The sequence below is a fragment of the Aptenodytes patagonicus genome, chromosome 6 (assembly GCF_965638725.1).
Source record: "Aptenodytes patagonicus chromosome 6, bAptPat1.pri.cur, whole genome shotgun sequence".
NCBI classification, from domain to species: Eukaryota; Metazoa; Chordata; class Aves; order Sphenisciformes; family Spheniscidae; genus Aptenodytes; species Aptenodytes patagonicus.
The window spans coordinates 28,902,247-28,929,072 of record NC_134954.1 but is presented as its reverse complement, the minus strand read 5'-3'; the positions used below and the strand labels follow the sequence as shown (position 1 = coordinate 28,929,072).

The 26,826-nt window shown below is 46.6% G+C and overlaps 1 protein-coding gene across 1 annotated transcript; it reads left to right on the top strand.

Annotated features, from left to right (window-relative positions):
* Nucleotides 1-1,504: 1,504 nt before the first annotated feature.
* KY (kyphoscoliosis peptidase) lies at nt 1,505-22,985 on the top strand. Its single transcript, XM_076340694.1, has 12 exons — nt 1,505-1,669; nt 2,709-2,771; nt 5,074-5,136; nt 7,240-7,314; nt 7,498-7,539; nt 8,248-8,298; nt 10,297-10,379; nt 10,750-10,858; nt 13,708-13,825; nt 18,988-19,176; nt 19,782-19,972; nt 21,037-22,985. Exons 1-12 carry the CDS (start codon nt 1,537-1,539, stop codon nt 21,936-21,938), a joined length of 2,019 nt encoding a protein of 672 aa, XP_076196809.1. The 5' UTR covers nt 1,505-1,536; the 3' UTR covers nt 21,939-22,985.
* Nucleotides 22,986-26,826: the final 3,841 nt, after the last annotated feature.

The following is a 26,826-nucleotide window of genomic DNA, read 5'->3' as shown; positions in this document are numbered from 1 at the left end:
CTCTCTCCACATTACTGGGGCTTACATGCAACGTCCCATCCCTGATGCTCTCCTCGTGGCAGGGACGCTGCAGGCACCATCCAGGGGGTCACAGAGCGTGCAGGACCACACAAAGGTGCACCAGCAAAGCTGGATGGAGGAAGGTTCCCCGCAGCCACACACATTATTTCTGGATCTGCTGAGGAGCTGCTTAGGGCTGGATTTGCAGGCAAGCACGGGGGCATATCGGCTGTCCATGCTTTGGAAGGGGCTCAAGAACAGAAAAGGGGCAGGAGATTGGGAGGGAACAGGATCCACGGGGAAAACCCGTGTCTGCGAACATGAGTAACCTAACACCAGGCAGTAGTACCAGCTCCTGCCTGCAGATCCAGGACAACAACTTCCCTCAGCCCACAGCCAGAGGAACCCAGTGCTCTCACACTCCTGCCCGAAAAGTGCTCGCGACACCCGCAAAAAGGCATCTTGCCTGTGCTGAGCTCCCGAAAACCCCCTCTGCCAGCCAGTGCCTCCCGCAGCCCTTCCTAACGCTGCCAGAGAGTCCTTCAGCCCACAGGTGCTACCGCTCCCCTGGGACCACCAGCCAAGCCGGCTGGGGCTGGCAGCATGGGCAGGACAGGGGCCAGCAGTAAAATTAGAAAGCGTCTCTCTGCCAGCCCCTTCTCCAAGCTGCAGGGGCCAGCTGAGCCCAGTTGCTAACCTGCACTGTAACCCTTCTTCTCCCCCATTTTGTAGGGCTAGGAGAGTTTCTAGAAAGCCAGGGATTTGCACGGCTTTCCTTTTTGATTAGTGGTCTCCAGCTACCCCAGATAGCTGGGCTCGCATGCTGATGGGGGCAGAGAGAGGTTGATTTTTTTGGGGTCCTTTGGGGCAGAGGGAGGTTGATGGTTTTGGCTCCTTTGGGACAGTCCGGCTTACACCATGCAAATCCCTTCGCTACAGTCACTTTGCACACCGAGCAGCCCTGCAAAGGCTGAGCCTCCCCGCTGCAAATGGCTGCTTGTGCCCCATTTCTAGCCCCTTTCCCCCTGCTGCAGCTGCTGCCCTCCTCTCCCCTCCTCCTGCAGCAGTTATTGTTATTATTTATACTCCTAAGCATCCTTTAAGTTCCCACCGGGGGAGAGGATCAAAGGAGAAAGCCTTTTAAGGATTTCTGCCAGCGCCGGGAAGCAAATCTCCCCCAGCAAACAGTGCTGCTGGGGGATTTGAGTGTAGACAAGCGCTTAAAGCTGAAAAGGGCAGAGAGAGGGGAGGGGGAGCCAGGGGCACACTCTGAAACCAGACCCCCCTGGCCAAAATGCAGCTCCTTCCTCTGCTTTAGGAAACGGATCCCTCCTGTGATTTCCTTTCAAAGGTGACTTGTAACCTCTTCATTAGGGTCAGCTTTGGCAGAGCACTCATGGTGCAGTTGGCGGGGCCAGCCCGCCAGTGCTGCGGCTTGGGGGAGAGCGCGCTTGCCTTTCCAAGGGTGGAAAATAAACACGGCAGCTCACAGCAGCAGCAGCTCCGCAGGAGGACCGGCACCCTGGCCATGCTCTGATGGGTACCATGGACTTTAAGACAGATCCCAGTGCAGTAACGATCAATTTGCTGCTTATTGTCCACCCTGAGGAGACAGCGAGCAAGCAGAAAGGGCAGAGAGAGAGGCAGACAGAAGAGAGCCGAAGCGCAGGTAAAGTCCCGCCTGCAGTTGGTGTGACGGAGGGGAGGGCTGCAGGTGCAGCACCGGCTGCCCAGGAGACAGTGAAGCGAAGCAGCAGCTTTGGAGCAGGGTTTGGGCTTCCCCCCCCCTTTTCCTTTGCAGACGTGCTGCAAAACCCCCAAACTTCAAACTTTTTTTTTGTAGAAATCCAGCGTGCTTTCGCTGGTCCTCCTGCTGGTGCAGAAGAGCCCTTGCTCATGCAGTGTGGCATGCTGCATGTTACTCAGTGTTTGACTCTGGTGCATGCAACCCAGGGTGCAGGAGGAGGTGACATATGCACGGATACTAATCTGAGGACCACGTTTGCACCTTGCTCTGTCCTGCGGTGGCCCTGAGATGCCTCCACAGGCTCTCTTGGCTGTGCAAGGGGAGCAGGGGGAGAGCTCGGCAGTTTCACCCCAGACCAGCACCTACTACAACAGAGTACAGGGGTGGGCAAAACTGTTTTGTTTGAAGCGTGTCTAGGCTTTGTCTCCAAGGATGACTACCCTGAGCCATTTATAGCTACAGTTTGGGACAGTCTCCCTGGCCCAGCTCCTATCCCTTCAGGGGATCTTCCAAAAAGCTAAGACTGTGCTCTGCAACTGTAAGGGGACCCTCCCTGCAGAAGTAAAAGGAGAAAAAGGAGTATTCCTGCTCTAAAACCTTGGTGAAAAGCTAGATTTTTAGATAACCAGTTCCAGGCTAACAAGGATAGGCAAAGCTAATACAGAAGTTGTGTTCATGCTTCATCTAACACGGCATCCAGCGCCTACCCAAATACGAGCAAGCCCTATTGAAGCAACTTAGACCTGGACTATTGCACTTTCTTCCTCCTGGTATTTCACACTCTAGCAACAGCGGCTGCAACAAATGCTGCAGACAAGACAGGGAAGGTGTATCCCAATGATACCTGGATTCAGCTGGAATGATGGGTTACATGAAAGGTTTCGGGGTGCTTGGCCTCCAGGCAGTGCCAGAACCTCATTCCAGGAGGACAGCCTGCCAATCTCACATTTATATTTTATAGGTTTGCAGGATGATGGAAATGGAAACTGCAGATCACAGCCACCTCAGGGGAAAGACCTTAACGGTATGTCATCTTCTCACTCTACTGATAAACTAGCCACAGCACAGAAAACCCATTTGCAAGCTTTTAGCACCCAGCTGTGCCTCTCGAGCATAAATGTGCTTGAAACAACCCATCCCTTTCCAGCACTTTTGGGGAGGTTTCAATAGAGACATGTGGAGGGCCTCAGGCCTTGCACCATGGGAAGCATCCCCTCCGTACCCTACTCTGCCCCACGGCCAGGACGCACATCAGTGGCACTGCAGAGCCTGCGCATGGCCATCTGCAGAGGATTCTCCTGCAAGCTGCCATGGAGCTCGGTCATATTTCAGGTGCACGGAGCTCTTATGTTTCACAGCCAGCTGATAGCAGGGGAAATTCAGTGCCCCAAATTGCTCAGGTTGCAGATAGAGCTTCCAGAGACTTCCCCAGCACTCACACAGCTTAAGCAGGGTCTGGGGTGTGCAAGAAACCTTTGGGGCTTCAAGCCATCTATCCACCAGCCCTTTCTTCATCTCCCCCACTCAGAGATTGCTGAGTGCAAGGCAGGTGTGATTGCTATCCAGGAACGATGTAGCTGCTAGTCTTGAATGTTCCCCTGCCAGTTCCTCACCCCTCTGCCCTGAAACAGTTCAGAAGGAACACCTGAAGGGGTTACCCCTGGCTGCATGCAGCCAGGCTGCAGGACTGCGATGTAACAGGACAGAGCAGCTCCTGGGGAAGGGAATCAGACCATCCAACTTGCTTTCCTGGTAGTCTAAGCCTAATGTGGTGTCTAGCAGAAAAAGGCGGGGGGCAAAGGTAAAGCAAGACAACAGGTAATTCTCATGGTACCAATCAGTGGATTCTAGTTATACCAAACAGGAACTTTGCTTCCACAAGCAAAGCAATAACAGTATACAAAAGCCATTACGATGCTTGATAGGAGCCCTGATCCAAGCCCCTCTGAAATCAGTGGTGGCTGGACGGTGCTCACAGACTCTGAGCAAGCAATATTTCATGGCAAGATACAACTTTGGGGGTTTGGGTTTTTTGGGTTGTTTTTGGTTGTTTTTTTTTTTTAATGTGATGTCTCAGACACCAGATAACAAAAGCCTGCACCCTGGGAAGCAGATAAATATTCAACACTCTCTTGCTCTTCCGTCATGCTCAAGAGGGTCTGCAACCAGAGCTGCAGAGACAAATCAGAGCCTCCATTAGGAGTGAGAGGACGGTATCGATCATTCACCACCCCGAACTAATGGCAGGAGTATTTAGCATGCATATGAGAAACCTTTCCTTGCAGCTCTACCTTAGGCACAATTTAAATCCTCGTGAGGATTACTAAGGAATTCAGACACCAGAGGAACAGGCAGAGCTCTCACTCCTCTAGCACCGCAGGGGTTAATAATTTCCCCTTTAATCAGCCATGTTAGCATCTTGGTGAAGCCTCTGACACCATCGAGCAGCTGGTGCTGCCACAATATTTACAAACTGTATTACATGAGCCTCACCCCAACCCCACCGAGGTAAATAGGCTGCGGCCCCATGCCGCGCCACAAAATCCCATCATTCACGGGCCTGATCCTTGTCACAGCCACAAGGTACGAATGGTATCTGGCCTTCAGGACGAGCCGTAAAAACCAGGTTCCTTGTGCTGGTCTCTGGTGGCTGGCAGGACAGTGATCCCATGACACTTTGGAAAAGAGTGAGGGATCGCCCTGGCATCCTGGCCAACATCCACCCCACCTCCGGCAAGGCTCGAGCATCCAAAGCCATGTGGGGAGCTATGCTTAGTGTCATCTGGCATTTGCTGACCGCCCTGGCTAACTGTCAGTGCAGTCTCGGGGAGCGGATTTATGCTGCCTACAATTCTCTGGGCATGCAAGGTGCTCCACTCACCTCCCTCTGCCCCAAGGACCCTGGGGCTTGGCATCACTGAGATGGTCAGGGGCTCCCGGAGCACAGAGGGCAGAGATGAAGATGAGGATGAGATGCTGCGAAGCGCACCATGCTCCCACTCAGGGACCACATCACCTGCAAGCTCCCCACACTGCTTGTTCCCTCCCAACCCACCTCTCCAAACACGCACCCGCTGGTCCAAGCACCCTAACCCCCCTGAGTGGCAGTGCCTGCTCCAGCCCTTCCCCAGGCTGAAGCATCCCTCTGGAACAGGGCCAAGGCGCCCCTGGACCACGAGCAATTGGGCTTCGAAGCTGGAGAACAGGGTCGGGCTTCTTGTGTCATTACTTACTTCGCTGCTGAGCAAAGGCACAGATTTAGTCCACCTCCATGCCGGGCACCTCTGCTCTCTTCAAGGCACTAAGATGGTTTTCTTCGCCACCAGGCCAGCGAGGCTCCAGGGAGCCCTGCAAGCAGACACAAGCCGTTACTTCTTACTCTAACGAAGGTAAGTGGCAACCCAAGAGATAACGGTTTTTCAGAGCAGGACTTCAGTGAGCTCCCACTCAAGCTTTTTTTGTAATAAAATAACCTCAGAACACACCAAAAAAGCAGAAAAGCCCCACCCTGACCATTTTGTGATCTTGAGCATGAAGAATTAAAAATCCCAGGGGAGCCTGGAGAATCCTTGGGTCTTTCAGCATGGATGCGTGGAGGTGGGTCCTGGAGCACCTCAGTTCCCACCATCCCCCTGACCACCAGGACATAGCATAGATATAATCAGAAAGCATAACAACAACATACTCCTGCCAATGACAGATATTCCGGTGCTGATGGAAGGGTACAAGGGCTGGAAGAAATAATATTGGCAGAACTTTAGCTTAAGACAGCTGGTTGCAGAATTCCTGTCATAGGGTAGATCCTTGCAAGGAGCCATCCCTGCACTAGAGTAGGGGCAGTGCTGGGCCAGCTGCACCCCAAAGCACTCACTGGCCAAGGACATGTCTGGCCACAGAGAATGAGGAGAAATGCAAGTGTTTCTTTATGAAGGATGTCTTGATTGGGAATAGTAAAACACATCAGCAACCATTTCATACCATTAGTTTTTAAAGCAATGGTTGTAGGACTTTGAAAAATTTCTGTGGAATTACATTTTTTCATTTGTTAAATGCCTTTTAAACTTACTGGAGGAAGGCATTCCTCATTGTTAAATTTGTTTCTTGAAAACAAAGAATTTTAATTTATGGGGAAAACTGAGAAAGTGGAAGTTGGCAAGAAAACTCACAAAACCCCAAATACAAAAATAATCTTGAGAAATAAAAAAGGACCCCTGAAAATATAAAAATCGTAAGAAAATTATACTGTTTGCACAAAGTCATGTCTTTGAGAAACAACTTAATTTTACCTTTGAATTAACTGACAAGATATACCAACCAGCTCTAGTCTTGACACCCTGATGTATGCAAGCATCCCAGAATTGGAGTAAAACTCTAGGATTTAAAAGGGGTTTTTTTACAGGTTTTACAGTTTTTCTTGCCTTCTGCTTTTGGGGCTTTAAAGGACATCAAACTTTTCTGCATAATCACAGGAGATAAAAAAAACTTCTTTCTAAAGTTAAATTCTGAGGAAAAACTTATTCTTTGATGAAAGTGCAGATTCCTGCCTAATTAGCTGCTTCCAAGAGCTGGCTTTCAAGGAAAACCCCAAATGTCATGAGACTCTCAATAAAACTGTAGGAAGTAGCATGTGCGATTGGATGGCAGCCCCAAGGTGCATTAACATCTTGACCTTCAGTCTCCAAAGTAACCTCTGTCTGATCCAAAATGGGGAGCCCACGAGCACGCCGAGGTCCTCCAGGGAACCTTGGTGGTTGCAAAACCTTCTGAAATACTTGCCAAAAAAAAAAATGCGGTCTCTTTCAAAAAGTTCAGGTAGTTCTTATAAGACACTCCCCAACTTTTTTCCTTGTACTTCTGTCTATAAAACTTTAAACACAAGACCCCCAGATTTCCATCTGAGGTTGTTCTGGAGCATCATGGCACACAGAGCGCAAGTCCCACGGGACACCTGGACCGCAGCCAGCTCTGCCAGGACGCTGCCTTTTACAGGCAATGGCCTCTGCCAAAGATTTTAGTATCGCAAGTATCCATTTTCATAGCTCTGAGCCTTTTTCTGTTTGTTTCCAAGAAAAATCAATGAAAGAAATTGATTCTCTTCTTACCGTATCTCCATCAAGAGCTATTTAATATGGTGATAAAACTTTTTTTTTAAGCTGCCACATAATCCTCGCTGAGGACCTCTGCTTTATTTATGATCCGCTTTATCACCTGTTAGGCTATAACGGGCTGTGGGTTTTTTGGAGTTTTTTTGAGAATTACAAATCACACTGGAGGTGACCAGAGGCTTTCTGGCTGTACAGTTTACCTTAAGGGTTCTTTGTTTTGCCAGGAAAGCCAAGCGCTTTGGCACCTTCGCAATGGCCAGAGCTGCCACTTCTTTTCCTAAAGTTAAGAACTGGCTTTAGCAATGCCTTGGCAGACAATCCTGCCCTTTTCCTCTGCGTCCTGGTTAGTTTTCCCTTTCTTAGGGAGTTTGTCATCATTTGTTGCAGGAACCCAAGTGACAGTGGAGATTCATCCCAAGGATACCACCCCACAACTCTTCAAGAAACTCTCCTTTGGAAAAGGTACAGCCCAGGCTTTGAATCCTGGCAGAGTGGGTCAAGGGTGGGAGAGAGAAGGGGCCGCATCTTTCCCTATGCAGAAGTAGGGAGGGCAAGAAGCCCTCTGGGAGCTCAAGGAGATGTTGCACCCCTTGAGCCAGGGTAGGGGTTGCGATGATTGCACTAACCATGCCAGGGTTGTTGCAGGTCCCCGGAGGCTACCCAGCCTGAGAGGCCAGGACAACAAAGGTGAGGCTCTGCTCTGCCATGGCGCATGTCTCCAAGCTAGCCCTTGCCCAGCAGGTTGCTCCCAGGAGGACACAGGCTCCCTTCTACCCACGGGAGCTCGAGGGTCTTGAGAGGATGCCAACCCCTATGCCCACTCTCCCTGCCAGGCAGATGCTGCTGGACCCTGCCAGCACCTTGAGGAGCAAAATCCTTCTGCTCCTGGGGCAAGGGGAGTCTCCTCCTCCACAGGCTCTGGGATAAGGTGGGTAGTGACAGTCTGGGGGCCACAGCGTCCCTCAGAAATCTTCCAGCTCCTGCAGACCGCTCTGCAGGGTTATCATCTAACAGCTCTCGAGCTCAGCTCTCCCTTCTTTATGCCTGGGGGATTTGGCTGGGTGGTGTGCAGGGGTTAGAAGTCCCCAACCCTCAGGCTAGAACAGGAGATGTCTGACTACCAGGGAATGTGGCCTCTGTGCAGAGCCTTGGGACAGCGGGGAGGGGACGCAAGGTGCAGTGGCTGTCCAGGCAGCTTGCTTCATCCCTCTCCCCTCGGCACCCACACTCTGCAGGGTGTTGACATCCATGCCCAAATGCTAGGGAACGGGCAAAGAAAAGCCTCTATTTCAACTTTTTCCACCCAGTCCTGCTCCCCAGAATAATTTATTTCCATTTGTCTTTTTTCTCCTGCCAACAACTGCTCACCTCACGCTCCCTTCCCCAATTTTCTAGGTTTCCAGAGGACCGAAGCCCCACGGCCGCCAGGAGGAAAAGACCTGCACAGTAAATATCAGCTGTCCCCTTGCCCCACACCAGTGGCATGGTGGGGCACAACGCAGGGCAGCCCCAGATAGGAAGCCCTTCAGTCCTAGAAACAGGGCTTACCCTGCTGCAAGCCTAGACTGAAGTGGGAAGACAGACAAGGGATTTAATTTCTATTACCACGAGTAGTGTTCAGCTTCCCAGCCCCCTGTTCATCAGGTTGGCAGATGGGGATGGCTTTAGGAATGTCACACATGCCCGAGACCTTCCCAAGGCTCCACACCTGAGGAAGGCTACTCTGCAAACAGGCACGATGCACACTTCCTAACTGCACAGGGCTACATGAATTACTGCGGATCCCACATCTGCGGGGAGCCCTTGCAGCTATAACCTGACAAAGACAAAAAACTGATAACCAATTTAAAAAAAAAAAATCCTGTTCCCAAAAGGCAAAAAGTAATTTTCAGAGCTGTAGAGAGTGGGAACCTTTAAACGCATCAATCTGCTTTATCTCTCTTTAGGTCAGCATAATAGCCCTTTTCAGGGAAAACAGAGATAAACAAACAAACCTGTTAAAGAAACAGATGCTGTGTGCCTACACACTGATTTTGGCAGACGGGCACCTGCCCAGCACAGGGATGTGCCTGCATTCCGCCTGGCAGGCTGCACCGTCACCGGGACGGGGGCAGAGGTTTCCAAGAAAAGCAGGGCTCACGTTAACAAAACACCTTTGCAAGTCAGGAATAGACCTTCTGGCCACCTCCCCAGTGGGTTGGAGCTGGCAGCAAAGGGGCCAGAGCCCCATTTTGGGGAGATGGAGAGGGAGCAGGTGATGAATATAGATTTCAGAAGCACTGCTGGCTTCTCAGGTAGGATAGGATGCTCTTGGAGCCTCTGGTGCATCCTGCTCCCACTGGCACCCACTGAGCAGGCAGCAGAGTGGCGGCCCACTTGCTTAGCAAGGGTCTAGAATAAAGCAGTATGCAACCAGCCAAAGCCTCTGTCCCCCCACATGCAGCCCAAGGCAGTTCACTTCTCCTTGTCACCTCTCTCCAGACAAACAGCAGCTCTACGGCACCATTATTCACCTCGCCCAGCACTCAGGATTCACGCAACAGCATTTTCACTTTGTGATCTCTTTTAAATCCTCTTTTCCAGAGAAATAACAATCCTACAGAGATAGCTAGAAGAATCTCTTTAGTCCAGAATGGCTTTGACAGCACATGACAGGGGGAGAGATTGCCGTAGAGCTCAATTCTTCTCTCACCAGCCCAGAAGAAAAGGGAGTGCTGAGCAGACAGCGATTTGGGGGAGATGTCCATCCAATACATCTGTGCACTGAACTATAGCTGGATCACTCGGGTGGCTCACTGATGAGGGAGAACAGTGTCAGCTCATTCAGAGGCTGTTAAAAAATAAGTTATCTGATTAATTAGGGCAAGTTATTAACCCTTTATTCACACTGAGTAGAACTGGGAGCCTAGAGCCTGCAAAGATGCAGAGGGGCAGGCACACCGGTTTCAGTCCAACTTCTCCCTATGTAACGTTTCTCACACGCTTGAATTCATGCAGAATTGTGGCCCTTTACCATGCAAAATAATCATCGCTTTCAGCAAAACTACTGAAGAAATGCAGCTCTTTGCTGAGTTTTTTAAAAAGTCATGGTTTTGCCAGGGTTTCCACAGCACAGATTTTCCCTGATACTCCTGCTTTATATCTTGTGCACCTCCATATAACATCCTGGGATTTTCTATGCTGTTATACAGTGCCAAAGATGCAGGGGCACCTCCCACCCCAGCATTGCCCAATTTGTACTAGACTAGACAGGATGGCTCCTGCTTTCCACGCAGCTGGCAGGGACCTTCTGCAAGTGCCCTTGTGTCCTCTGCTCCCTGAGCACCTGCTGATGGATGCCTCCACAGGTCGGGCAGGAGCTCTGCTGTGTCCCCTTGTTCAAGCATACAGCCAGGAAAAATACCCCCTCCCTTCCCGAGACAATGAGAACTTGTTTCTTCCCAGCATATCCATGGGACAAATCCTCTTTGAAATCCATGCCAGTAGATCTGCAGCAATTTGAGAAGCTGGATGCCTATGCATTAAAAGTAAGTCTTGCTTTTGCCTCTGTCCTCCTCCTGGCTCCCCTGCGGGGATGTTCCTTGAAACCTAGCTACCAGCACTAACACCAGCTTAGTCTGAGCTATCAGGGCAAGTGCCTCAAAATCTCCCAAACAAGTGAAAAACCATTTCCCTGCAAACAGAGATTCCCACTCTAGGACAGAAACTATGACCAAAAATACTTCTTGCTTGAAACATGGCTTTGTATTTCTATTTTTAATGAAGCTCGAGTTAGAGCAGTCTCCTGGCAGGTGGGGGTCTCACTAGCTTTAGAAGAACAAGGGAGCAGGGAGGAAGGGAGATCTACCATAGCAATTTCTTCACCACGATCTTGCAATGCTTCCTCCTCACAAACAGGTAAACGTCAAGAACAGCGTAGAGGAACTTGTTAAAGCCCTGCTTAAACAAGCCCGGACTGATCTGGAGAAAGTCCGAGCCATATGGATGTGGATATGCCATCACATAGGTAGGTTGAGATCTTCAGTTGAGAAGATAAGGCTGTTGCTCTGTTACTCTGCCATTGCAGTTTACTATATATCTTGTGGGTTAGTTTCACGTGGTGGGTGGTAGGAAGACTTTCTGGATGTATTCATCCAGAAATATATTCAGAGGTTATCTTACAATCTCTGTTTCCATACTTCCTCTCCTAGCACTGCCAGGCCCTACAAGGTTTGCGTGTAAATGATTTCTTTCCACGTGATGAATCTGTAACTCCTACCTGATTTATTTGCGAGTGTAACCATACAAGTCTGTATCATCTAAGTAGCCAGAGCATGAAGCCCGGCTGCCAAGCACCAGAGGCTTGGCTGTCACCTTCAGAGCCATCCAATGCCACCAGAAGTTTCATCTCCACTACTGTCCTGAATCCCTGCACCCCCATGCAGCCCTTCCCAGAGCACTCTGCATCCTGGTGCCTTTGCTCTGGGAGGATCTCGGTGTAGCTTAGGTACCACCAGGAACTATCAAGCTGCCTTTCCCAGCTCGGTGTCATCACAGCTGCTTCTGCAGCTCCTCTGTTCTCCCTCTTTGGGCAGCAGACCAGCCCTTGCAAGGAGCAGCCTGGACCCAGCCCAGTGCTCAGCACAACCAGTCCTGCATGAGGTGCCCTCTTGCCTTTGACAGTCTCTTGGCTGTTTTTATGGCCAGCTTTGCCCCTGAGTATCATGGATACATCCCGCACTCCAGTCTCTAGCTAGTACCTAACTGCGTTGGTCCTATTGACACGTCCATCAGCCATATCAGCGCAGCACATCAGAGAGGCCAGCTTTCATAAAACGTGCTGGCACCTGCTCAATTGCTGTTCCTGCCTGTACGTGCACCCTTTCAACCTTCATAAGAGCTTCAATCACTCAGTTTCCCCTGCCCCTTCCTACCCAACCCCAGCCCAGGAAACATTGGTGTTTCAGAAATAACCAAGATGCGAAGAGGACAAGGAAGGAGGATGAGGCAGCATTTGTAGCCTCTCCAGTCTGGCACATCAGAGGGGGCAAAAAGCTTCTTGCCACCCCAAGCTCCTCAGTGGGGGGAAACTGGATGTGCAACTTGATTGCATTTTGCATAGCATATGTAAAAATACTTCTTTCCCATTATCTCTTGGGGAAGGAAGGGGAGAAGTACAGCTGTACAGCTATTCTTTCCCTCACCTCTTACACATCCTGACAGGCTCTGGTGCAGTGCAATTCGCTGGCTGAACAGGCCAGCTGACGGAGAGCAGAAGAGCAATTTGGGAAGCACTAGCCTAATCTCACACCCACTGAGATCAGCAGAGCTTTGCCAGCAACTGCACAGTTAGCATAGTTAGGTCAATCCCAAGCAGCTTTAATCTTGCCCTCAAATATACAGACTGCTGATTTCACTGCATTTCCTGAAACCGAGCATTTGACTCATCCCAGTGCCAAGCTCCTGTCGGCTACTGGTCATTCAGTTTTTATGCTATTAACTCATTTCTGCCTGCCACTGCCTGGGCCAGATCCTGCTTGGGATGGCCAGTCTGGTTTGAGTCAGTCCATTTACCTTACACGCATTCACAGGATGTCTCTGGTCCCCAACAGGTACGCTGTGATCTCCTCACAAGATTTTTTTTTTTTACGCCATCTTGGCCCCGGTTCTCCTTCCTTCCTGCAGAGGTTGACCCCTATTTACATGCATGGGAAACAAACACAGTGCTAGGAATTTAAATCGGCTCACGAAAATGCAACGTATCTATCCTGGAAGAGCACTGATTACATAAACTCCTTCCTTATTTGGATTTTAAGCGAGAGCGCTGCTCCCTGGGTATCTCTTCCCACCCAGTTCAACTCCCTGCCTGTGATGGACTGCTACCTCCATGCAGCAGTAGCACTAAAAGAAATTATTTTAGCTATCATTTCTAGCATAAATACAGAGCCACGTGCAGCCAGCTAGCTCTCCATACCCCTCAAAGTGCTCTGCAGCTTTGCTGGTAGCCCAGTGAACAGCCCAGGTCGAGAAAGCCAGCATTTCCCTACAGCCCCACGAGCCAACCCTGAGGCAGCTGACAGCTGAGCTCCCTTAGATAAAAGACAAGCAGTTGCAGTGTTTCATCAAAGCACAAATACAGAGTGTTGCCAGCTTTTTTTCCTCTTCCACAGCATTAAAGGGATGATGAATCAGCTGATGCAGCATTCCTTAGAGCTTTGTCAGAAAAATATGTTCGTATTTTAAGAAAGAGGTTATGGACATGACCAAGGTTGGTCAGTATTGAATTAACCTTCGCAGACCAGTTCCTCAAGCTCTGTCTGAACGAACCCTGCTGTACCACTTTTCTGCATTCATTCAAACAAATTAAGGTTTCCTACACTTTCAGGTATTAATATGACTCACTTGCAACAAATCATTTCAGGTATTTCCCAACAAGCTACTTTTCAGGTAATTTTAATACAAACTGCTTGTAAAGAATGCAAAAAGCTCAATGGTTTCCTTTGACAGTAACACAAGTCCGACTCTTTCAAATGCAGAGCTCTGTTTTTTACCAGGAGCTCTTGATATTGTAGATCCCCACACACAAGGGCAGCCCCTGGGGAGGCCCGCTTTCTCTAAAAAAGCAGAGTTTTCCTCCCATTTGGATTCCACTGCTGAATCCCAGCCCAGGCTTAGAACAAACAGTGATGAGAGATAGTCCTTGTCCCTCTCCCCCCACCAGCCATCCACAACATCCTTGTGCAGCACGTGCCACGGCTCGTTTCTCTTTGCTCGCGCTCATGGAGCTGAAAAGCAATCCAAGCGTTGCTCCTGCTGCCTGTCGATCCCATTGCCTCAGGCTTTTGGATGAACTTTCGTCTGTGTTCCTTCCCGCAGAATACGACGTAGTGGGCTACCATAACAAAAGCCAGCTGTCGAGCAAACCCATAGATGTGCTTCAGACGGGGAAGAGCATTTGTGAGGGATACGCTGGGCTCTTTGAACAAATGTGCAGGTAAATTAAGCTCAGAAACATTCAATGCCAGGGAGAGTTAACATTCGTTGTCATCTCTGTGCCTATTCTGTCTGCCTTTGCATTGACTGATGTGACTTTAAGCAGGACGTGGAACTTTACATTTCAAACCATGCTGTGGAAAAACAGCAAGTCCTAGAAAGGTCAATTTTGCTTCCTCCTCCACCCCCTCCTCCCCAGCATAATTTACTTTGTGCCATCTGCTGAGCTTCGCATTGCATTAACATAATGGCAGATGAAAACACAGAGCTAATTTGGTTAGAAGAAGCTAGGTTTTTCCTTTGAGTATCTGTAGGTGAAGGTTAAAAGCATGGCAAGACTTAAACAAGAGTGTTATCTCCAACGTGCTCCCATGCAAGAGGTAGGCACAGTCCCAGAAGGAGCTTTCCCAAAACCTTCTGGAGATGCCCTCTCCCCTCCACTACAGAAGCACCACAGGGACACTGCCTCACACTTTCCACACCGTTTTCTGCAGTCAATCTCAAGGTGCCATCACGGTTGAGGCCAATACTGCAATTGGCCATTTTATAACCACATTGGCATTTAATGACTAAAATCCATTCTCCTGCCTACAAAAGCTTGTTGACTTCACTGGGGATTAGTTGCATAAACAAGTGGGATTTCCCCCACAAAGCAGGACTTTACAATCACAATCTGCCATTTCATAGCAGAGGCAGCCCCTTCCTTGGCAGGGAGCACAGGCGCCTTGCATATGAATGCAGTGCAAATCCCTTCTCCCTCACATTTCTCCAACCCAGTAAAGAAAGGAGATGGCCATTGCGCAAGGCAACCCTCAAGCACCACAGCAAGGAGCAGCATCTCACCTCTCACAGCTGTATGCAATAGTTTGGCTTAGAGGAGTAGTGAAGGCCATGAAGGTGCCTGGCAAGTCTGGGACCAGTAGAAGGTTGTCCAAGAGGAGAAAACTGGACCTGACGATTCACAGACACAAGATTGGAAGGGGCTTCCAACACCAGAAAGCAATGGTGTACTTTCCCAAGAGCGTGGGCTTGCAGTGTGGTTCTCCCAGGGAGCACCTTCTCAGCAGAGCAGCTTCCGTTTGCAAGATAGCTTTGGAAAAAATTAAAGACCTGTTATTAATTGGCATGTGTAAGTAACAATTGGCTTTCCACACCATCCAAAAAGATTTGGGAAGGTTTTCACCATGAAAAAACAAAATCTACAGGGAAAAGGACAGATTAAAAAAAAAAAAAAAAATACTGTGCCAGATGCTAAAGTGATGAATGCTTCCAACCAATAACATATCCTGAGATATCGGATCTTGCTTTCTAAGGAGTAAAATAAAGAAATAGGATGATGAAGTATGAATTTATAACTGCATCTTATGGAACAGTTATTAGCAGAAGTGGGGGAAATTTGCATCTGTTCATTAGAAAGCATATGTTTAGTTCATTAAAAACATTAATCTTTCCAAGGATATCTTTTACTATTTAAAGACTCTGTTGATTTACTCTTAATTCCTCAGTTCCAGGTTGATTATTCATTTTGTGATTCGGAAAACCTCACAGTCATCCAGCCTATTACTTTTGTCAAATATTAGCTAAACGTTTAGCTCCTTTCCTGAAAAACTATAACCAAAGACAACACCCCTTTCTTGCAAGAGGATTTCCTCATCCCTTCTTCTTGTGCACTGTTCAAGTCTTATGCTGAGTCTAAGCATAAAGGCAAGAGGCAAAGAGCAGTCGTCTTATATAAAGGTTTTTCAGAGCCAAGTTTGGGGGGAAAAAAAAGGTCTTTTAACATGCCTTTTTTTCCTAGCTCCTGTTGAGGCAACTTTAACAAACAATCCAATTTGCCAGTCACCAGGAGTCCCCCAAAGGTCCTGCTGAAGTCAACCGCTGACACCGATTGAGTCCTACTTGTCCCAGTGCCAGCAGAGAGAAGAGTTCCTGTTGCAGACACAACACTGTCACCTCTAACCACAGCTTTGGCAGCCAGACTTCCTCCCATTAGCTGAGACTCCTGTCACAGAGGAAAGGTGGGCACGAATAGTGGGAAGCTGGCCACAAAACATCAGTTTCTTTGGAATTACGGTATTGGAATTTTGGTATTACGCCTGATCAGGCGTAATAGCAATGAATGTAAACACAGGCTTCTGACGAATATTTTAGCAGCATTTATCAAGAATTGGCTTCTCAGCTGACAACCAACTCAAGGAGCTGGCATGGCCGAGGGAACCAGGGAGCGTAAATTCATGAACTCAATTTAGGGCAAAACCTAGCAGTCCAGACTTTGGGAGAAACTCCCTTACCGGAATTAATGATGAAGGCAAAACTATTATTTGCACTTGAGAGGTTTCAGCACCACCTTTGGGAGCAAAGCTGACCACACTCCCTACAGTGGATCTGACCACTTAGCTGCTCCTTATTCATAATTAGTCTGCAAATAATCCACGTTTCACATCCTCTTGCTTTTCCCGTTTTCTACAGTCAGTAGCTTTCCTTCTTTTCAGGCACAGGAGTGTACACCTACCTACCACAAATATAAACCATTCTGTCTCCCTCTGGAGAAGCCAGATTTGCTTCTTTTTTAGATGAAATCAAAGTCAACCTGAAATCAAAGGGAAGAATGTGCCATTGAATTTCAGTGACACCTGTAGCGAGATCCAGATTATTTCCTACTCTTTTTGAAGCAGAAAAGCAACTCAGCTTTTAACCTCCTTGCTGCACCAAGCAGATGTTGCCAACTGTTTCTTAATTCAGTTCTTCCAGTCCACCTTGTATAGAGGTCATCTCCTACCATCACATTGCCACTTCAAGCATTTCTAGAGATCTTCTCAATCTTCTCTCTGCCTGGTTAATTTATCTGTATAAAGTCATTTACACAAGAACAGAGACATGATCACTCTTTTCACCAATACAGGATTTCCCTTTTACAGGATGTTTTAGGCTGGGTTTTTTGTGTGTCCATTATTAGAGAGACCACTGTTTAAATGCTCTGACCTTTCTTTTGGGAACTTTGAACACATCCAAGCACAAACTCTTCTTGCTGCTTTGCTAACATTCACTGTAAGTGAGAGCACAGAGACAACAAAGGGCAGAACTTGTCCCTTAATGTTCTCTGTGAATATCCCAGCTAACAAGAATGTCTAGAGAAGCCTAGAAGGATTAGATGCCAATCCCCATGAAATTAGTGGGAATTTGGTACTTAGCTCCTGTTAGGCCCCTTTGAAACTCCTAGGATCAAATCTTCCTTAAAGTTCCCGGGCCAGCTCCTAGTCTCAATTACATCATGTAAATCCAAGCTCTCACCAGTCTTGTCAGTGGAGTTGCTCCAGATTTACTGCCCAGCTCCACATTAGAATTTGGCTCACAGGCGACTGCGGGCTGGCAAAGACTTTACAGACCACCTGCGACACCAGGTTTCTCAATGGCATTCCTTCCAGGCTTGCCACGTTCATTTTGAATACCTCATGTGACAGACAGCACCTCACTATTGCTGCCTAACAGCCCACGCTAAACGAGAGCATGCTCCCTCCTCTTCTTTGCTGGCCATCTTTAGCAGGGATGGGGTACTGCCACGTTTCTCCTCTTCGTATAACTTTGTCTTCTCTCTGCAGGCTACCCAACGTGAGCTCCCAAGCTGGTTCTCAATCAGCCCTTTGCAGTTGTGATTCTATTTTTGATACTCTTTCTTAAAGAATTTAAGAAAGAATGTAAGAATTTAATTTGATACTCTTAAAGAAAGAGTATCAAATAACTAAGTAGCACAAAGACATCCAGGTTTGAGTTTAGTAAGTCTGTATGAGAAGCTGAAGTGACCACCTTCCCTTTAAACCAGCATCATCTCTGTGAAAAAAGCAGTCCTCCCTGTAAGCACTACTGCACTGCCAATTACCAGCCAGTATCTGTTATCAGACCTTGACTTCTTAACAACCATGCTAATTATCTTCCCCATAAATATCACTTTTCTTCTGAGTTAAACCCACATTATGCAGACAATCTTGCTCTTGAAGCATGCACAGTTTATTACTTAAGGTAGCTGTTCCATTTAATGTACTTTTCAATGAAGAGGAAAAATATCAATACCATCCTACACAAAAGACAATCCTCTAAGTGGAACAATTTTAGATTAATGCTGAAATAAGATGCCAATGTTAGAATCCATTACTATCAACAGCAGAGAGCTTATTAACACAATGCTTATTTAAATCTTATTTACACATCAACACAGGTATTCATTATTTTTTTTAAAAAGAGACTATTTAATCATTTGTACCCTGGGCAAGCACAAGCTCACTCTTTAATGAAACTAAATCAGCATCCACAATCCCATGAGGTCTAAGATATCTTAGTTGGTGTCAAACACCGGGCCTACCATCACAGAGAGAACACAAGCATGAACAGACACACTTTTAATTTATGATTACATGGGCTAATTGTGGACAGCATCAAAGGGATTCCACTGAGTAACAAGACAGAGAGCAATTAAGCACACTTCATCTTTGTCATCCTCCTCTAACAACGTTGAATTGATGGTGCATCAGACAAAAAGAGAGGGAATATGCAAAAACTGGAAGAGAAAAGCCCCTTCCTCCAGTGGGACACTCTCTCCAAGTGCCTATGCAAAGACTAAAAGAAAAAACGGCCCCTACCCAACACCTCGGGCATCATTACCTTGGGTTGCTCTCACATGCTCACCCCATATGAAGCCATTCTCTAGCACTGCCCAGAAAAATACAGTCTTTACATGATGTCAGTGGTCAAAGGGGAGAACTTGCCTGGCTCTAGATGTGCTGACGGGCTGGTACAGGAAGGCAGTTAGAGGAACATTGTACAGAGTGCAGAGATCACCCTATCAAGAAAAATACAGCGCCGCAGCTAACAGCAATTTTCCAACGAATTAAAAAGTGCAGTAACCTAGACATTTACCACAGTAGTCTGTCACCAGGGTCAGAAGTTCGAGTTTTCAAAGAGAGGTACACTTGCACACTTAGACATTTAAAACCCCTAACTCCCCTGGGACTCAACTGCAAGGAGGCACCTGAGGAGCTGATCCACTTGACTACAAGTCTGAAGTTCTGTAGACATGCTGGACTTTGCTCCTCCTTTTGTCCTTCCACAAAAGTACACTGACAGGTTTTAAACAGAAGTCTCCTGCTATGTCTGATTGTTTCCTTTTAGTATTGCAGGAATCCAGTGCATGAAGCTATCGGGATACTCTAAGGGGTATGGGTACAAGATGGGGCAGACCTTCACAGGGGACTCTGACCATGCCTGGAATGCTGTCTACCTTGATGGAAGGTGGCATTTACTTGATAGCACCTGGGGAAGTGGTGCTGTTGATGATTCTTTCACCAAGTTCACCTTCAGGTAAAGAAACCATCCTCCACGTTAATAAATAAACCTATCCCAAAGGTCAAAGAAAGCTGATGGGTGTGATAAGAAACACCAAACAGTGACAAATTTTAGGTCCCACAGCAAGACCCGAAGCTCTGAGCAAGATATTTGGGCTGCCTATACAAGGGATGGAGCACGTACCTGTAGAAGGGCAGCGGCCCTGAGCAGCAAGCCACATAACTGCTAAAAGTGAACTTGTTTTGCTTATCACATCTTCAGTTTATGCAATACTACGTGACGCTTGATTCACAGCTTTCAGCTGCCTGAGAGGTGGTACCTCCACACTTTCAAACAACAAGCAGTGCCTCCCTCTTTCTTCAGGAGCCCGTGGTTGCAGGGGATAGTGCACATACCCTGGTTTTATCAGGGTATTTATCAGCTCATCATTTGCCCTGGAAATGGAAGACCAATGCTCAGGTTCCTTCTCTCTCTGGAGAATTTCAAACCCACAGACCTCAGTTTCTCAGCAGCCCAAAACACTCTGACTTCCTCCTGCTGAAACCACCACCACTGTGCAGGGGAAGAATTAACTATTTATAATTACTTGTTTTCCTTTAATACCTTTCTTCTTCTTCCAGGTACAATGAGTTTTATTTTCTGACTCACCCGGCTCTGTTCATTAACAATCACTTCCCAGATAACAGTAACTGGCAGCTTCTTAAACCAACCCTGACGCTGAAAGATTTTGAGAACAACATGCTGCACAACAGTAATTTTTACATGTTGGGCCTGCTGACTGCACACCCGGAGACAGCTGTCATCCACACAGGTAACACCCTGTGGAGGGGAAGCTGCAGAGCATCTTTCCTTATGCAGCCCTGCATCCACCACACACTGTCGTGCATGTAGTGAATTACATTTCCAGCTTGGTTCTGGCAAGCAGCGTGCACTCAAAGCTCTTGGGGCAGAGGAGGGTCTTTTTTGTTCCTTTTTTTCTTTCTTTTCTTTTTGTTCAAGCTGTGAAAAATTGTTGTAGCCTCTGGGTCTAAAAGAAAGCCTCAGCCAGCAGCTGAGGATGAGTTACTCTTTCAGCCAGCATCAGTGGTGTTAAGTTAGCAATATTACTATTATTTATTAGCAACTCTGGCTTGAAAATGAGATTAAAACCTTTTACAATGTTCCAAAAGTTTGACTTACTGAATGATGGATAAACAGGCACTTCTTAACGCAATACTCAGCACCCTGAGTAAGTCCAGCAGCTCTTTTAACACAAAACTATTCAGGTAACACCACTGAACTACAGGGCCCACATTTAACATCACCTTCCTCAGATTTTGGAAGAGCTGCAGGAATTTAACTAGATAGCTAATTTACGAGTGCTAAGAACACAGAGTTAAAACTTAAAGGCAACAATATTTCAGGACTTAATGTTGTCTTCAAGCTGTTTGGGAACATAGGGAGGTAGATTATCTCATATCTACCTACTGGAGGGTTCCTGCACTTTTCTCTGAAGCTTCTTGGAACAGCTACTGGACTATCAATCAGGTCTAATCCATCTAATTGAGCCCTTCTCGAGCACATGGGCTGACAGTACTTTCAGTTATTTATCACACAGGCTTTCATATTCTATAGGACCACAGCTCCATTTCAGTGTATATCAAAATAAGACATATGCACATCTCCAAAACAAAGGCCACTCTTCACCTCATTCTTTTTGAGGGACACTGGTCTAAGCAGACAGCTGACAAGCTATGACCTGTCAATTACAGCTCTTTATTTTACTATTAGAGAAGCAGCAATCTATTGGAACAGATTAGTCTTCCCAGAACAGGGTGTACATGCAAAAAGTGTGCCGAAACTCCTATGCAGTTTCTTTTCTTTTGTATTTCATAGTAAATGGAAAAGCCTCTGTATCAGTGGATTGCCGTTCTGCCACATTATTTACGTTTAAGCTGAAGGGAACAGATGAACATGGTTTAATGACTTTGAAAAAACACGGAATGAAGCTGGATATCTACCCACAGAAAACAGGGAGTCACAAGCTTCAGATCTTTGCCAAGCCCTCCAAAGCCTCAGAAGAGGTCTACAACTGCGTGTTAGAATATGTTGTAGAGTGCAAGTCTGTGGACAAGGCCATGCGTTTCCCAAAGGACCTGCATCAGCCTGTTGGACCAAGCTGGTTCACGGAGCGGCAAGGGTTCCTGAGGCCATCACACCCCAACCCCATCATTCACACCAACGACGGGCGGTGTTCTGTCACCTTCACCCTGGGCAAAGACATAAGCGTCTTAGCCTCACTGCACTCCGATAACAGCAGCCTGACAGAGGATATGAGAAGGCGGCACATCATGCAAATCCACCGTGGGAACCAAATTGAGTTGAAGATCCATCTCCCCCACGCAGGGAACTTTGTTCTGAAAATCTATGCCAAGAAGAAGTCAGATCCTGGCAATTACGACTACATCTTCAACTACCTCATCACTTGCCTGAACACTGAAGTGAAGCGGCCAGCTTTCCCTCAGAGTTACAGCAAGTGGGCAGAAGACTATGAAATACTGGAGCCGCTCTCCGGCTTGCTGCCAGCGAATCGCAATGTTCAGTTTAAACTCAAAATGCATGGGATAGCAAAGGTGCTAGTTCAAGCTGAGAACACTTACCCTCTCACTCAGAGCAGAGGCTACTGGGAGGGAACCTGCAACACTTCGGGATGCAGAGAGGTGTTTGTGATGGTGCACGAGAATGCTAACCACAGCTTTTACTCACACGTCCTGAAATACGAAGTTGAGACCCAGTAACGCCCCCTCCTTGTTCTTTCACTCACCTGCATGAACCAACATTTCCAACGTGCCCAAAACCAATACAGCTTTAGGAGATTGCTCATTCCCTCGATCAAATCTGTTCTTTCAACGAATGCAGGACAACACTTGCAGGCTTTTGCAAGACCACAGGCTCAAAGAAATTCAAAGAAGCAGAAAAGCCTGTTAAGAAAGGAGCAGCAGTGGAAGAAATTAAATAAAACCCTCGCCTATGTTTCAGTAATACTGTCCAAACATTTTGAAGAAAACAACTGACTCTGGCCATAGGTCATTCTGTGCCAGCAGTGATTGCTGGTTTCCAAGTTATGGACCATAAGAAAAGTCTTACAATGGCTACTCCAAGAAGAATCCACCTAGTTATGGGGCAGAATGAAGAAGGTACACCCTGGTTTTGAGCAGCAATATTGGACACGAGGAACTTCAGGATATTTAAACCGAGTTTCTGTATGTCTTTAGTCAAGTTGCAAAATACATCCCAGGAGAGAGAAGCGTTAGGAAGAAGATACAACGTGAAGTTTTCTCGTGCACTTCATTGTCTTACAAATTTAAGTGATACTGCGAAATTACTTTTTACACTGACTCTTAAATACAATAAACAAAATCATTTTTACCTTTTTATATTAGAGTATTTGAATTGTAAACACTTTTTCTGCAATATTAACACTGTAATCATATCTCAAGCATATAGGTGTTTCCATAACTAAAACTACAGTAAAATGGAGAATAAAGTTCTCAAAAACCACTCCTTACTTGTCTATGCAATACTGCAACTAAAAAACTTAAGGGGTTATGTGGAATAGCAGGCTGAGTGATATTATTATCCTGTAAAAAACTATTTGGTGCTGTACTCTTGGAAAACCCCCACATGCACAAGACAAAGGTGGTCTTCTTGTGAATCTCACCACAAATACACGTCATAAGATCAAGCAACATTTTCATAAACGATTCAGATGTCCATAAGTGTTAGCATGACCCGAGAGATATTATGTTTGAACTTGAATTTAAAATAAACCTGTTATGTTTTTGCATTCTATTTCATTGACCAAATGATACGAATTCCTCTTCACAAAGCTGCTGTATTTTGCACACAAAATACGTGGGTTATTCCTACACTCCCCTCCTCCTCAGCGACTGGGTGGCAGAAGTTATACACGATAGCGAAGGGCTGCCCATCTGCAGTAGGCTCACTGCCTCTGATCCCTCCTACATTACTCCCCCTACCCCAGCAACCAGGTTTGAGTCCCCATTTTAAGCAAGTTGAGTGAGTGTGCAGAGTACCTGGAGCCATATTCAAGTAGCAGAACTCTCAGTGAGGATGCAGGCTACTGCAGACACGAGTTGCAAGTATAAACACAACGTGTAAGCTAACAAAGCTTACTCTAGGATGCCAGGAGTACAGCAATGCTTTGGGATCTTTTTTGTACTTGGAGACAAGGAGGCTCCATACATGACATAAAAGTAGGTTTTAAGGCCTCCCCCAGACAGCTAAGTGTCTTTGCCTTCAAAAACTGGCAGCAGCAGCTCCTTCCTGCAGGAACACTAACAAGCCTTGTAGCCCAGCAGGCATCCGCTCCCTGGACAGCAACACATACTGAACAGCACAGATACGGATGCAAGAAAGACTTGGGGATTTTTTGATTGCCTATAGGACCTCGAAGGCTAAAGCAAGCCTCGTCTGTAAACACAGACAGCCCTGGTTTATTTTGGTGCCTAGTAAAAGAAATCTTTTTTCTTAGATCCCATTTTTTCAGACCAAGGAGGACACATTTCAGTAGCTTTCGTTTTACAGGTCAAGCTGATCCAGTCAAATACATCACTTCTTATAATGGGAGGATAAGGAGGCATCCCAGAGAGCTTAGGAACTAAACAAAACTACCTTTTCCACATAACAGGGTCAAGGATACCAAACTACATACAACCCTTCATGCAGCCAAATACTTGATGTTCATTTACACGTATACAAACAGGCACAACTAGTGGGCAGCCATGGTAAAGCCTCTCTGCAGGGCGACACCAGTATGAATGCGGTCCCTGCTCCTCATCTCAAAGACTCCCTTTCACAAGGTCTCTCTCTAACCCCACATGCTCTGTCTCAAGATGGCAGAGGGGAAAAAAAATTATCCTAAGGGAGCAGAAAGGACAGTTTATACACTATTGCCCCCTACCTAGCAAGGTCTCAGGGAGTATTCCTTCCTCCCCCTACACAACACTGCAAAACCCAGGCACCTGCAATTATACACATGTATACAGGCACAGACAGACTCATTTAACCCTTCAAAGTAAAGACTGACCCAAAGCACTGTCACACCCACAGAACAGCAGCTGTAGCACACTAAAGAGACAGAGCCTGCAACGGCTTCCCACTTTTGAGATGCTAGGCTGGTACAAACAGGAGTACTGCAAATAAATTTCCACATTTTTGTTTCAAACAGAAAACAAACATCTGGCTCAGCCCTGCAAATGTGTAAGAAACTCTTTAGTGCTGTTGAAGGCATGAGTTCAAAGACACAAAAAAACCCGCTCCAGCTTCATTAATTATAAAGCTTCCAGGGCCAAGTGATTATTCCAAGGGATGTTTGACACTGCAAAGGCAGAGAAGAATGCCTGAGAAACCCTCCAGCCCCAGATAAAAGCACCACAGAAGTCTGTACTTGCTGTAACATCTCCCTCCAGGATAAACCAAACTACTTCTCCTCCCCCTCATAAAAAATGCAGATTCTTCAGCACAGCCAAGACTAACACCAGGAGAACATCTCTGGAACAGACTTCCCGGTTATCTCAGGACTACCAGCTCTCCCATTTCAGTCAGAGGTCTCCCTTGGCAGGCCTTAGGACTGAACAGTTTTTGTAATCCCTACACCACCAAGAAGTGCAATTACTTAGCACTATGAATTCAGATCACTCAGTTTTGCAAACATCTTGTTTCTCAGTGAAGGTAAATTAAGTATGTGCAGAACAAGTTTTTATCTCTGGCAAGTGTATCTCTGCACTTCCATCTACTCACGAGCTAGCTTCCTCACCCATCGAACAAATATGCTTAGTATACAATCAGATGCTCTATTTCCATGCTGGCCGTGAGAAAGAAACAAGCTTAAAAATGAGCAATGCAGTGAGAGCAGGAAACTGTTCAACTCATCATACTGCCTTGCTCAACCTCTGTCCTCCTCTCCTGTTGTCCATGCACAGCAACTCCAGAAACAGCAGGCACACAAGAGCCTGTGGCATTGTGTACCTGCAGAGAGAGAAGGTGGGAAAGACAGAGCACATACACCAGCACAGAGAAGTAATTCGGCAGTTCCCCTGTTGCAAATTTTACTCTTTAGATCAAATTTTTACAGCCTGCTCCCTGAATGAAGCTGCTTATTACATGTATTAGAAATTGATAAATACTGTAGGATTATAGCTGCTAATTAAACAAATGGATCATCTTCAGTTTCGCTCTTCACTTCTGCCAACATGAACTGTTAAATATCTCTAAAGGAAAGCGATATGGAAGCAAACATCACTAATGAGCCAAAATGTCTTCTAAACTTCTGAAAACACTTAGTGCATGGTGTAGCTTACTTAAATCTTCAGGAAATATAAAATGGTTTGTAAGGTATCATTTAAAAAAATGTCACCACTGAAGGACACGAGGAATCCCCAAGAGCTCTGGCATACCACATACTCAATGGATCTATAGGTTCATGCAGTAAGGGGAAAAAGTTTGTTCTATTTAGCCGTTCAGTTTTTGTCAAAATGCCCCATGATCAACAAGCCCTTACTTGAGATCGGGACAGTTAAGGTAGATGTTCCAAAAATGCTTACCTGTGGACAGCTCTGAACAGGAACCAAGGCCAATGCTGACTATGTGCAAAATGCACAACCACAGTTTATCCCCAGTTGTGGGCAGTTAAAACACCTCATTACAAAGACTGCACAATGAGAATCCAGAATGGATTTGAAGGTTTTATCCTTGCTCAAAGAACTCCAGAAGAAAGCCAAAATAAAAGGACTTGTTGATTCAAATGTTTTTCAACTCTGGAATGCAGAATTGCTTGACCAAGTGCAGTTCCATTTTATGGCATGACGAAGAGGCTGCAGTCTGCACACAGGCATGACCTTTGCTGAACTCATCTGCCTAATCTGATGGTTGGTTTTTGCACGCGCATGTTGCTTTTGAATTCCTTTTTCTGGACAGCCTTAAGCTGCTCTAGGGCAAGGTGAAGCTGGTGGAAAGGAACAGGAAACTTACAGTGATGGAGAAGGGATTTCTCTGTCCCTAGGTTTGCCTGTACAAAGGTTGTAAAGGCTCAGCCACAGAAGAACTGCAGAGTGCCCCTGCAAGAAAGGCAAGTCCACAGGAAACAGGTCCTGTTCACTCATTAACAACTTACTTTTCTTGAGGAAGGACTGAATATATTCCTCAAAACAGGTCACAGATGTATTTTAATGCAGCAGTTCAGCTTGACTGGACAGTGTCCGAGACTGCCTAGATTCAGAACAGGCTGATAGCAGCCTACACAGCAGCTGCAATTACATCTGCCATACAGATGAATCTCACTTGTTTGTGGGTTCTCCTCCCATACAATTTCATTTCCAGTTCCAACTACTCTCCTTTCTTTTATAAGAGCTGTGACCACAATCAGAATTCAGCCATTCATTCCTCAGCTATTTTGCAGTACTTCCAGCAATGTGCAAGGCAAGATAAAGACGCCAGATACTATACAAACAGTAAAGGGCAGAAGTTGGAAGAACCTGGAAATACTAAGAAATTCCACAAAGGGAAAATTAACTGGAGAAAATACAGGTAGCCTAAAGGAAATAGGAATTATATTCCTTGTTCCTTGAAGAACATAGCTACTCTGGGAGGGAAAGGATGGAAAAG